Raw genomic sequence first — 12,452 nt, 5'->3', positions numbered from 1 at the left:
GCAAAATACATTGTGGAATTTCTTAAGTCATGCACGAAGATTACAGCACAAAATTTAAAAATGAAACTTCAACCTTGATTTTCTCCACTAATAATGAACTTATGACAGTGAAACTTATGACAATAGAGTTCTAAATCAACTCAATAAATTATCGCTTACTATCCCAGCCATGCATATCATATTTTGATGGATGCGAAATCAATGTATACTCTAGATTTAAGTACACATTAAAGAACCCCAGATGGCTGATATTTTTCAAATAGCACAGAAACCGGACACCAAAAAACACTGACTTCTGACCAGAGGTTTTATTACGCGAATGCGAAAAATATTCAGAGCTGTTTGAAAAACTATGTACGTCCAAATAAGCCCATTTAACCACTTTTTTAAGTCCATACAAGAAGCCCCATTGCGCACATTAAAAGGTTCGCATGGAGTCGGGTAATAACATGATGATAATGAGATGCGTTGCAGCTGTTTCGCTAGCTTCACATGTACCAAATTCGGTATTACGTTACGCGAACGGATGACGTATGGAAATGACACATCCAAACATGATAATCATGACATGCGTGTCGTGTAACAACAAAACTACATGCCACACTCATGATGCGCTTGCGGTTGTTTCGCTAGCTTCACATATGCCAAATATCGTATTACGTCACGTGAATGAATGGCGAAGGTATGCGACTCATGCAAACGTGGTAATCATGAAATGCATGTCATTTAAGAACATGACTATGTGCCACGTTCAAGGCGCCAAAACACTTCAACGTGACCTGGCGTGCCGGCATTCGTTTTGGCGCGTCACGCTGGCGATGCCACGCCAAGTGCCGACCTGCCTGGCATATACTCGCAGGCGCACGCCGCGGTATATAGGCGTTCTGTTCATTGTTGAACCAGCATCTGCAAATGATCAGTTCCTGAACAAAAAGTGCATGGCAGCATTATCATATGGCACGCTAATGAACTTCGATCAATCACCCAAATTGTATTTTTGCTGAAGACAGTGCAGTGCATTTGTCGTGCAAAAATAGAGCATAAAGAAAAAGCTGTGTTTGCCTGGCCTAATTAAGCTCCGGTCACCTATACAGCAGCAGTGGAAGGACAAAATATCTGAGTGAATCTAAAGACAAAATTATAAAAACTAGTTATATAATAAATAATGTTGCAATGTAACCCTTTCACATTGTAGTATTAGAGTTAGAAAGTGGCTCCTCGAGTTGGAAACGAAAACATGTCTGGTGTGTGATGTTAATCGCAGAATGAGCTGGACCATACAGACTACAGTATAATTGGTAACTGTAAAAATAGCTGGCACTCTCAGAATACTGAACAACTAGAAAGGAATGCGTGCTGTTATTATCTCTCCTGGTTCTTGCCGTTTAATTTTCTACAGCTTGTGCATTGTTTGGTATGCAATAGTAAATTACCTTTGGGGGGGGGGAGGATGCAGTACTAAACACTGCAACTCTCTGTGAAGGCTTCATTCACCTGGAAAGTTCAGAAATAAGACTGGTGGAGCGGGAAGTTTCTGCACCAGCTTGCTGTTATGTCAGATTTTAACGGTGCCTGGTTAAGTCAAGTTAATTTTTATGAGCTTAAAGATTGACTGAAGTGTACTCTAGGAGAAAGAAAAGCTCAGGAGCTGTCAACTTTTACCAAGCTGCAAGATTATATATATATATGTGTGTGTGTTTGTGTGTGTGTTTGTCTCTCTCGCTCTCATGGTAGTCCTTACGACTGGTTTTTTGGTAGTCCTTACGACTTTATTTTGTGTACCAGCGATAGGCTTTTTGGCACAAAGTTAACGAAGGTGTTGCTTTGAAAGAACACATTTTCAGTGATAAAAAAAATGCCAACCAAAATCGTAGGAAAAGTAATAATGTGCCAGCTTCACATTTTCGTCAGCGTTTCCTTGTTCTTTTCTGTCGTACCATTCCTCCCCTACCAGATGAGTTTATTACCAGTTCTGAATTTGATAATTCTTTTGTGATGAAATTAATGCACCTTTTATGCTGCTGTCAGTAGGGCCACCAGGACCGCTGCTTAAGGGGCCTCCACTGCCTTCCCAGGAGGCTCTGCGCCCGGCATTCACCAAACTAGAGAAACGCAAGCGCAAAAAGCGAAAGAAGGATGAGGCTGGCAGTTCTGAGCAAAAGGTAAGAGATAACGCCACTATTTTTTTTTTTTTTGCTGTTTTTTAATGTGAGGCGCAGGCACTTGAGTCTGGGCACTTCGAACGGGTGAGGGCAGTGGAAACAGCTTAGTAGGCAAATGACTGTTGTCTGACAAGGAAAGAAGTGTTGAAAAATTCGTATACAGGGGTTGTGTTGAATTGGTCTTTCAACAAGCAGACTTGTCTTCCTCAAGGTTAGAGTCTTCCTCAAGGTTAGAACAGTACTGTTTACTTGTTAAAACGTCGGCTCAACACAACTCGTGTTTACGGATTTTTCATCGCAAGCTTCCATCATCCCCTTCCTGCCATTTCAAGGAAAGAAGAAATTTCAGGGCTCGTTTTTTATTGTTAGATACGCTATTAATGAGAACAATGATGTCAAGGAAGGTATAGGGGCTGTTGGGATGTTATTAGTAGTAATTGTAAGGTAAGTGTGATAAAAGAAAAGATAAGTCGCCGCTAGGTGGGAGCAAACATTCGAATAACGCCTCTGCGAACTGAGATACAGTGGCAGCCATCTTCCCTCCACTTTACGGGTTATATATATATATGTGTGCATTTTTAAGCCTCGGAGTGTCAGTAAGTGTGGAACTCTTTCTTTTTTTGGCCTTTGGCATTATTGTCTCTGTTCCTTGGCTCAATTATTATTGTTGTTTGACAAATGTCTACGTTATCAAAGCCGAAGGAGGAGTAGATGAATGAATACACGGTGTAAAAGAAGCTAATAGAATATGGTATTTCGGGTAATTCTGCAAGTCCTATGCTTGCTAATCATTTTAGATCCCAAATAAGGTGTTTTAGAACTGAAGTGTATGGTGAACATGAATTTGTACATTACCACTTTACTTTGGTGTAGCATGTAAAATTTTGCGTGTGAGCACTGTGAGTTCAAATATCTTTGGCTACACTTAAACCTCGTTATAAGAAACCTGGTTATAGCAAAATATCGGTTATAACAAAGTAAATAAAAAAGTCTTGCAATAGCTATTGTGTTGAAAACGAATTTTTGGATATAATGAACTTATTTTTGTGCAAGATGCAACTTTGTTACAATGAGGTTTGAGTGTAGTGGCGTAAAAATGGGAGGTTCGACACCCCTTTTGGTGGGGCACACCTTGCAAGTGTCTCCCCTTGAGAGTTAGCTGTCGAACATCACATTTGAATACATGTTTAAACTGCGTGAGGAAGACAACACGTTAGACACATAGGACAGGGACACAGCTGTACTTCATGTCTTCGTGTTTTATGTGTCTAACGTGTTGTCTTCTTCGTGAAGTATGTCTTCTAAATCAATTAACCAACTATCCCTACTACGCTCAAACTTCATTATAAATATGTTGCATCTTACATAAGTTTGTTATATCAGAAAATTTGTTGTAAAGGTATGTTCCTAACACAGTATGTATTGCAAGGCTATCCTTCATTTACTTTGATTTTTCATTTACTTTGTTATAGTATATCGTTATTGTTATAGTATATCGAGGTTTGATTGTACATGCATTAGGTTGGTACTGCTTGGCAGTTAAATACAGCACACTAGGCTATGTATCACGGTTCAGTACAGCACTAGGTTATTCCTAAAATGCATACACGACAGTGAATGGAGCTGAAGTTGCACTAAACCTGTATTCTAATGTGCTACAATTTTCACTCGATCGTTTAACCGAACAACATATTTACTAGAAGTATGCCAGGGGCCACCTGTAATTCACCAATGTACGTTTCTACTATTGACTGCTTATTTCTGTTAGGTTATAGCTTTCTTTCTAACATCAAGGCTCATGCTCGCTTTATTGTATTTCAAGAAACGACTGATTCTTGAATTCTTGAATGATTAAAATAAAACCTACTATATTTTTCAAAAGAAAATGGCTGCCATGATAGTATGGGTGACTGCCTTGGGATTTTTCTGTATTTATGCCACTGTGTGTGACGTATTCGGTGTACATTGCACAAGTGCTGCTCTGTATATTTTATGCATCTTTGCTAAGAATTTCAAGGTATGGGATTAGCCTGAAGTCAGGAAACTGAAATTTGATATTTCCTGAAATGATGTTATTCATGTAGAAAGGAATTTATTCGTGCACTAATGGCTCATAGAAGACAAGATATGTGGTGACATAGCATTGGCACTTCCCTTGTTCTAACATGACTGGTCATTTCCATCTATTGCTCCATCTTTTTATAATACACATTGACACAAATGTGTGCGAGTTCATCTCTATATGCTTGTTACTTCTGAGAATGCTTCTATTTTGCTCCATCATTTATGGGTTGTGACTAGTTTTTGATATATTGAGAAAACTAGTAATGTATTGGTTCTCGTGCACCACATACATCCGAATAAGACAGGGAAGAAGGGTAGCTATGGTGTGAAGAAAAAGAAAAAAAAATCATTGAACAGGGAATTTCACTGGACTCTTCACCTATGCTTTAATCACACCACATACCATACTTTTCCGTGCATAGTAAAAAAAAAAGGCAGAAAAATGTGCTTAAAAAGTAGGGGTACGAATTATACACTCAAATCTCATTGTGACAAAGCCACATCTCCCATAAAAATAACTTTGTTATATCCAACCAACAATTTATTATCTATGATAAGGCTTTTCTTTACTTACTTTGCTATAGCCAGTAATACATTATATCCATGTTTGCTTTATCAAGTTTTGAGTGTTTTTTTTTTGTGTGTGAAATCGGAGCTGTGGCTCGTATGCAAAAAAATACAGTACATATATGCCTTGCATAAAGATACAGCCGTGTTGATGGTCATGCAAATTTTATCCATGTTCCATCCAGGTCAAACTGTGCTTGCATGTTTGTGTCTAGCAAGCTACAATTATTGAGAAGTGTGGCACAAGTTTTCTAGGGTGCAATCGTTATAATGGGGCTGATTCATCAACTGGTGGCTTCCATTCTGAGGAGTGTCAGGACAGCAGGATATTTGCGGGCTCTTCACTTAGTTCTCTTACTATTTCCTCATTTTAAGGCACTGGGTTGGCATGTAAGTTGACAACTTATGAGATATCTGCGTGCTTCTTAAAAATGCCCTTTGCTTTGAATTGCTGTCGGGTTTCTAAAATACTCAGCAATTTTTCCAACATAAAGCTTTGACTGTGACAATATGTATTTATTTTATTTATTTATTTATGACATACTGCAGACCCCACAAGGGGCCCAAGCAGGAGGGGCATAATCACTCAAGTATAAACAAACCGACAATACAAGGTAAAATACAGCAACTTCTAAAAAGAAAAAGAAACATACTGTCTCAATTTTCTGTATGTTCAATCCCATCAATACTACAGACAACAGATATGGGCAGATCATTCCAGTCAGATATGGTGCGTGGATAGAAGGAAAATTTGAAGACGTTTGTTCTGGCGCTGTAGGGGGTCAGGGATGCAGCGTGTCGATGTCGTGTACGCCGAGAAGTCAATGGCTGAATATACTGATCAGGGCTAATGCCGAGTTTGTTGCTCTTAAGCTGGTAAAGAAATTTAAGCCTTTCTATTTTACGTCGTGCCTGCAATGTTTGGATCCCGTGCTCTGTCATGAGAGTAGTAGGCGAGTCTGATAAACGATATTTTGAGTAGATAAAGCGAACCGCTTTGCGCTGTATCATTTCAAGAGCCTGAATATTTTTTTGCTTGTGCGGGTCCCAAACTGAGCATGCGTATTCGAGTTTCGGTCTAATAATCGATGTGTATGCAAGAAGTTTAACACTTGGAGGAGCTAATTTAAGTTTGTGTCTGAGAAGGCAGAGTTTGCGAAAAGAGGACGCACAGACGTTGGAAACGTGCTGATTCCAACTTAGGTTGTTTGTAATGGTGACACCAAGGTACTTGTAACAACTGACTTCACAAAGCGGCCGTTCAGGAAGCTCATAGGAAAACGACAAGCTGTTTTTCTTTTTAGTAATTTTCATGAAGACCAATTTTTCGGCATTTAACTTCATATTCCACTTTGTGCACCATGCCTGTATGCTAAGAAGGTTAGAATTTAATTGAATTTGATCCTCGTGGCAAGTTATTTCGTTAAAAAGAATACAATCATCCGCAAATAGTCTAATTTGTACTGGGCTGGTAATCACATCAACAATATCATTAATATATATAAGAAACAAAAGAGGGCCTAGTACACTACCTTGCGGAACGCCAGATGTGACGGGTAAAGATTTGGAACATTTGTCATCAATACTAACATATTGCGTGCGGTCAGATAGATAAGAAGAAATCCAGTTTGTTATAAAGGCCGGAAGTCCAATTGCCTGTAGTTTGAGCATGAGTTGCGAATGTGGAACAAGCTCAAAGGCCTTTCGAAAATCCAAGAAAATTACGTCGACCTGGCCAGTCTTATCAAGGACGCTGGCAAAACTGTGAACAATAGAGGTTAATTGAGTGACAGTAGAAAATCCTTTTCTAAAGCCATGTTGGAAGCAGGATAATAAACCGTTATCGTTGAGAAACTTGGAAATGTAGTTAGCTATAATATGTTCTAAAATTTTACAGCAAGATGATGTTAATGAAATGGGACGATAATTACCAGGAACCATGACATCGCCTTTTTTAAACACGGGAACAATGCGTCCGACTTTCCTATCAAAGGGTAGGACACCAGAAGATAATGATGTGTTGAAAATTGCCACAAGAAAGGGTGATAATGCTTCAGCGTAACGGGAAAGAAAAACGTTCGGTATCCCGTCAGGACCAGGTGAAGACTTAGTTTTTAGGTTAAGCATCATAGAAATCACACCAGATATAGACACAATATCAGCATTGATTCTGCAATTGGAAACAATTTGGGGCATAGGCTCATGTACTGTCGAAAATACACCGTGGAAATAAGCGTTGAAATGCTCAGCAATGTCTGCCTTATCAACGAGGAGCGCATTATCGTGACGTAATTTTTCAATAGGTTTTCTTTTGTTCGACAAGAAGTTCCAAAATTTCTGCGGAGCAGATCGAATGAAATTCGGCAACTCGTGCTCAAAATAACTTCGTTTAGCGCTTGCTACAGCTTGATTAAGGGCTAATTGAGTGGTTTGAATGATGTCACGAGAGGACACTCCTCGCTTCAGGCGTTTTAATTTTCTTTTCAAGTGTAAAATATCCCGTGAAATCCAAGGGGTTAGCTTACGCGTCTTTTTTACCTTGTCTGGAACAAAATGTTCGATACAGTGAAGACACGTGTTCTTGAAAGTATCCCACATTTGGGCAGTGTTAGAACCGTGGAAGTTGCTTAGGCGGAGTTTTAAATAATCTAACACAGATTCATCATGGGCACGGGAAAAATTTTTGACGCGAATGCATTTAGCTCGAGGCACAGTACACACTTTTTCCACAGAGCATGAAAAAGACACCATGTGGTGGTCAGAAAGACCATTTTCAATGCAGACATAATAATTTTGTATTGATTTTTGATGTACACTTGTTCAGATCTTTCTCTTCCTGGAATCTGTGGTTGTTTGTGTAAGAAGTGCATCTGCGTGATTTGCATGTTGACTTCCTTCATGACATGCTAGAAAGTGCACATTGCAATCCTATGCACAAATGCTTTAAAAGAAGTTATAAAATGGCCCTGTAAATACATTTTAGGAATAATTTCATGCTGAAAGGCACATTGCAAGGATTGAAATGCGGAAATTATTGTCTGTACTTATACTTATGTAAGTAGTGTGGATGTTTATTAACAAAAACTGGCAGTTTCTAGGCATTAGCACAGTTTTAAGCATTGTGTTCGACTTGTTCGACTGCTGACCCAAAGGTTGCGGGATTGAATCCTGGCTTCAGTGACTGTATTTCAATGTACCGTTCAAACGCCAATGTCCAGTTTGCTCAGATTTAGGTGCACATCGAAGAGCCCCAGGTGGTTGAAATATCCCAGGCCCTCAACTACGATGTTTCTCATAATCATATCGTGGTTTTGGGACGTAAAATTTCAGCAATTATGTTTTGCTATTATAGTATTAAGCATTGTTTTATTTTAGCCTGTTCACTTATCCTCTATGTTGAGTGTGCAATAAGCACAACAAATAGCCAACAACCAACTCATAACAACTGAAAAAATTGTTTGCTCAAGTGCCGAATAATCATTCATTATTCGGATATTTTGATTATGTGGAGATTATTGGGATTATTTATGACACTCAGTCACAGTTTCAGCTTCATGGAGGCTTGAAAGAAGACAGTTTTTTTTAACACCAAAGTGTTTAATGTTGTGGTCAACCTCAGCTCCGCTGAGGTATTTCTGCCACGGATGAGACATTCTAAATTATATGCTAATAGATAACGAAGAAAAAAAACTATATGCACAGACTCTGCTGCGGGGCATCGAACCAGCACCCTCTCGATCCGCAGAGCGCGGCGCTAACCACTACACTACGCTTGGCGTGCACTCAAGAGCGCTAATCGCATGCCATTACACCATTACACCATGTACACCATTTGGCGGTCCTTGGAGCTTCGTAGCTTCAGTGTACTTTCGTCATCAGTAGCGAGATGGCGCGACAAGGGCGTTGGGCCCGCTCTAAAGGTCGTCGTTCATCTCTCGCATGCCAGAGAGTGTCGCCTCCACGGAGCGTACCTGCACGCGCGCTCGTTAAACTCATGATTCGGGAGAGCATAAAGGTCATTTTGCTCGCTGCCACGGCCGAACTTATGAAAAAAGCTTGCTGCCCGCATACCAAAAGTAAGAATTGTGACAGTTGTTGGTGCCTGACCTGTGTATACTTGTGCGTTCGTTTCGTGCACCTTACACTTTGTTTATACAGTGCGCTTTAAGCAACGAGCTGTGACAGTTGTTAGTCCGCACTTGTGTTGTGTATGTTCATTTTGTGCGTGCTTTCTGCTTGAGGTGCACGCTGCAAGTTTCAAGCTGCTGCTGCTGCTTGCCATTCTTCACGTGACTGCAGTTTGTTGCTGTAGCATTCATACGTTCGGGCTTGTGGCAAAATAACGCACAATAGACACTTAATTACCTCTGTGAAGACACGCTTCTCTTTTGTGTTTTACCATTTCCTAGAAAGAGATCAGCCACATTTTTTTTAAAACAAAGCTGAGCCTCATGACACTAGAAAATACGGACACATAATGCATGTGCCAATGTGTGTACATGAGTGATGCAATAACGACTGCGCTCATTCAATGGTCACGGCAGCTAACACAAACTCAAAACAAAGGCGATGGTTGGTTGTTTTAAAACACAACTGGGCTTCATGACACTAGAAAATACGGACACATAATGCATGTGACAATGTGTGTACATGAGTGATGCAATAACAACTGCGCTCATTCAATGGTCACGGCAGCTAACACAAACTCACAACAAAGGCGATGGTTGGTTGTTTACATATTGATGTTGATATCGTGAGGTGCTCTGCTTTGTGTTCGGTTCTATGGCGTACGCTCTAACATTATGTTCATGGCTACATTTGCTGTTGATATTTTGTAAATGGTGTTTGTGTCTCCGTTATGGAACCTTCAAATTTTTTTGTCAATATTGCTTTAAACTTATGTATTTCATAGAATATGTTTAGCATACAACGTACTTGTACTTCTTTGTAGGAACATGAAGAAAATGGTTACAGCTATTACTACAGTGTAAGTTGTTGCTTGAGCACTACGGCATTGTTGTCCTCAATGTGCTGTTTGTAGTTCAAGGCATGCATATCCCTTTTTTGCAGGAAAATGATGAAGACAGTTATTGTTGTTATAGCAGTGTAAGTTCTTGCTAGCGCAATAATCACTCGTTCCTTAAACGTGCCACTGAATATCCATGTTGTGACCCCCTCTCTTTGTAGGAAGATGAGGAGGATGATGATTGGTACTACAGTGTAAGTTCCAGGGTGTGTTGTTTAAATGTAGTGGGCATGCATGCAATTTATACAAGACAGTTTTGCATTCTTTCCCGAAACTTTAGGATGACGACGAAGACGAACATTTTTATTGCCACAGCGTAAGTTAGCGTGCCAGTGCATTTTTCACTTCCAAGGACTGCTTCTGAAATGCTCGCTCATTAGAAAGTTGGTGTACCCACCAATGCCCATACTTATGAAGCACATTGTTTTGACCTTGCAGCAAAAGCGGGCCCATTACGTAGACCATGATCGCATGGTGGATGACTCCATGTGGTTCTCACCCGAATCAGGTGGTGGGCCGTCACGAGGACACCACTCTCACCATGGTAGCTCCATGCCTCCTAGAGACTTCGGTTCTCCTGGTCCTTATGATGACAGCTATATGCCGTGAGTATATACACTTTGGAGGGCCAGCATTAATTAATTACTGCAGCATCTACTCTGTGCATCGAATAAACTACAATTTGTAGAAGGAATGTTACTGGCCAAGTTCATGGGCACGACCATACATTGTGTGCAGTACAAGCTGTGTGGTTAGAACCTGATTGGAAAATTGGAAATGCGAATAGATTGGAGTAATTTCACTGTACTGTGACCTAGATCTTTGGAAGTTCGCATGTATCCTGAAAATATCAGCATGTTTTCGTGGTATTACACTTTGCCCGCTTGTTTTACTAATGGTGGCTTTACCCAACTGAGCATTTTTCAGTCAAGCTCCTAATTAACATTAGTTATAAAAAAATGTTTCTTCTCATGAATGAAGCATACTGCACAAGCATACGGAAGCTAGGGGTACTGACAAAAAATTTCGTGGGAAGATAGCCAGTGGGATCGATTCCCATGAGCATGCCTGTGCTGCCTGAACATGTTTGTGCCATCTGCAAGTTCTAGAGTTCAGCAATTGCTTCCCTGTGACAGTATGGTTAAGCATGGTGTTTTTAAAGCATTCCCCTGTCTACATTTGTAGTCAGTGTTTTGCGGTAGGTTTCTCACTTTAATCTTTTTTTTACTTTAACCATTTTTAATTGTTAATGCTGGCAATGCTACTTGGGAAACCAAGTATAGGCTCACAGGGAAGCGTGTGAAAGAAAGGAGAAAAAAAAATTGCTGACACCAATGCCTAAGTAATCACTGAACGCCTGTTGTGATCTAAGAAATAACATGCCCTTCAAAGTTTATGCTGCACAAAATGACAAAAAGCTTGATTGCCTATAGCTTAGGCTGCTGAAAACCAGATGCAGCCTCTATGGCCTTGATGGCATCTCTGCTTGTTTTTCCTTTTTTTTAGCATGGCTCTACTCCACGACCAGTTGGAATTTGAGCGTTTACGCGCCTCCCGAGGGGTGCTTGAGGAAATGCTAAACGATGGCCTACTAATGCGCATACACCCATGTGATATGTAAGCCGAAGCGACGTTTGTAACCAAGTGGGAGTGTGTTGCATGCGGAAAGGCTGGCCACTGTGCATGGGTATCGGAGGGGCTTCACTGGCGGGAACTGTCGCATAGTGGTTTGTGTGGCCTTTAAATGGCGGGAAGTGGAGTATGCTGGCGACTGAGAGATTTTGTAATGGGGGATGCTTCAGTTGCTCTTGCCAGCTTTTCTTGGGGATATGCCGTTGGGCTACTTGATTGGACTGTAGATGGCACCACAGACCACGAAGCACATAGTATGCTGAAAGATGGCCACGAAGCGCATTTATGATAGAGCGCTTATTTCTTTATTTTGCAAAGTATATAAAAGCCAACCAGCAAAAATTATGCATATACAACCTAAGGCTTAGCATCTATTCTAGGCAGTTTTAATTGTTATCGATGTCTAATGTGGCTGTCTTTCAGTCTGTTCTTGTTTTGTTCTTCAAGCTCTTTGCGGCTATTTGCAAGAAATGCTTTGGTGGCTGCACGCAATTCTTACCTTTCTCACTTGTAATTTTCTTGCTTTTCTTTTTTTTCTGCTTAATTCTGTTTTCATTTGATCACATTTTTTCTGATTCTACTGTGGGCAGCTAGCATGCACATTAGAAAGTGCGACAACAAACTTTTTTGATGGCTTCTGTAGAATGATACCCGATCTCTTTCTTTCACCTTCAATTAACATCTTATTGAAAAAAGTTGGATTTGGTAAGTTGAAAAATGAGGTAACTGAGAAATTTAGTCTCTCATGTATGTAACAGTCTACCTTAAATGCCAATTTCATATTTTTTGTAGGAAATGAAGTAATGTGCAGTCATGTAGGTGTGAAGTAATCTGAATGGAGGACTGGTGGAAAGACAATATAACCTATAAACATTTGGGACCGAAAATCGGGATTACTGCAGAGCCAGCCTCAAAATTTTATCAAAGTGCAGAGCTGTCCATCCAAGCCTTAAATACACTTATTGCTCTTTTCAACTGGCTTACTATTGAATTCTAGCAGA

At 40.2% G+C, this 12,452-nt stretch overlaps 2 protein-coding genes across 11 annotated transcripts in view; one reads left to right on the top strand and one right to left on the bottom strand.

The window, feature by feature from the left end:
• LOC119181904 (L-gulonolactone oxidase-like) overlaps positions 1 to 12,452 on the bottom strand; it is a 79,161-nt gene that overhangs the window by 43,391 nt on the left and 23,318 nt on the right. The window contains exon 1 of one of the 2 annotated variants that reach the window (XM_075874951.1): positions 2,011 to 2,093. The exons of the other annotated variant lie outside the window; for it this stretch is intronic. The gene's annotated coding sequence lies outside the window, so the exon portion shown is untranslated. Of the gene's footprint in view, positions 1 to 2,010; positions 2,094 to 12,452 lie in introns of those variants that run through there. 2 annotated transcript variants of the gene reach the window in all.
• LOC119181905 (uncharacterized) overlaps positions 1 to 12,452 on the top strand; it is a 40,991-nt gene that overhangs the window by 6,386 nt on the left and 22,153 nt on the right. For 2 of the 9 annotated variants that reach the window (XM_075874939.1, XM_075874941.1), the window contains exons 3-9: positions 2,032 to 2,162; positions 9,745 to 9,780; positions 9,864 to 9,899; positions 9,981 to 10,013; positions 10,100 to 10,135; positions 10,258 to 10,424; positions 11,326 to 11,436. In XM_075874939.1, coding sequence (XP_075731054.1) covers positions 2,032 to 2,162; positions 9,745 to 9,780; positions 9,864 to 9,899; positions 9,981 to 10,013; positions 10,100 to 10,135; positions 10,258 to 10,424; positions 11,326 to 11,436 — 550 coding nt within the window. Of the gene's footprint in view, positions 1 to 2,028; positions 2,163 to 9,744; positions 9,781 to 9,863; positions 9,900 to 9,980; positions 10,014 to 10,099; positions 10,136 to 10,257; positions 10,425 to 11,325; positions 11,437 to 12,452 lie in introns of all 9 variants that reach the window. The other 7 variants (XM_075874938.1, XM_075874940.1, XM_075874942.1 and 4 more) reach the window with 6 other exon arrangements.

Source organism: Rhipicephalus microplus, chromosome 10, assembly GCF_043290135.1.
Source record: "Rhipicephalus microplus isolate Deutch F79 chromosome 10, USDA_Rmic, whole genome shotgun sequence".
Taxonomy (NCBI): Eukaryota; Metazoa; Arthropoda; class Arachnida; order Ixodida; family Ixodidae; genus Rhipicephalus; species Rhipicephalus microplus.
Note: the sequence above shows the minus strand (reverse complement) of the source record. Positions and strands in the feature narration are given on the sequence as shown.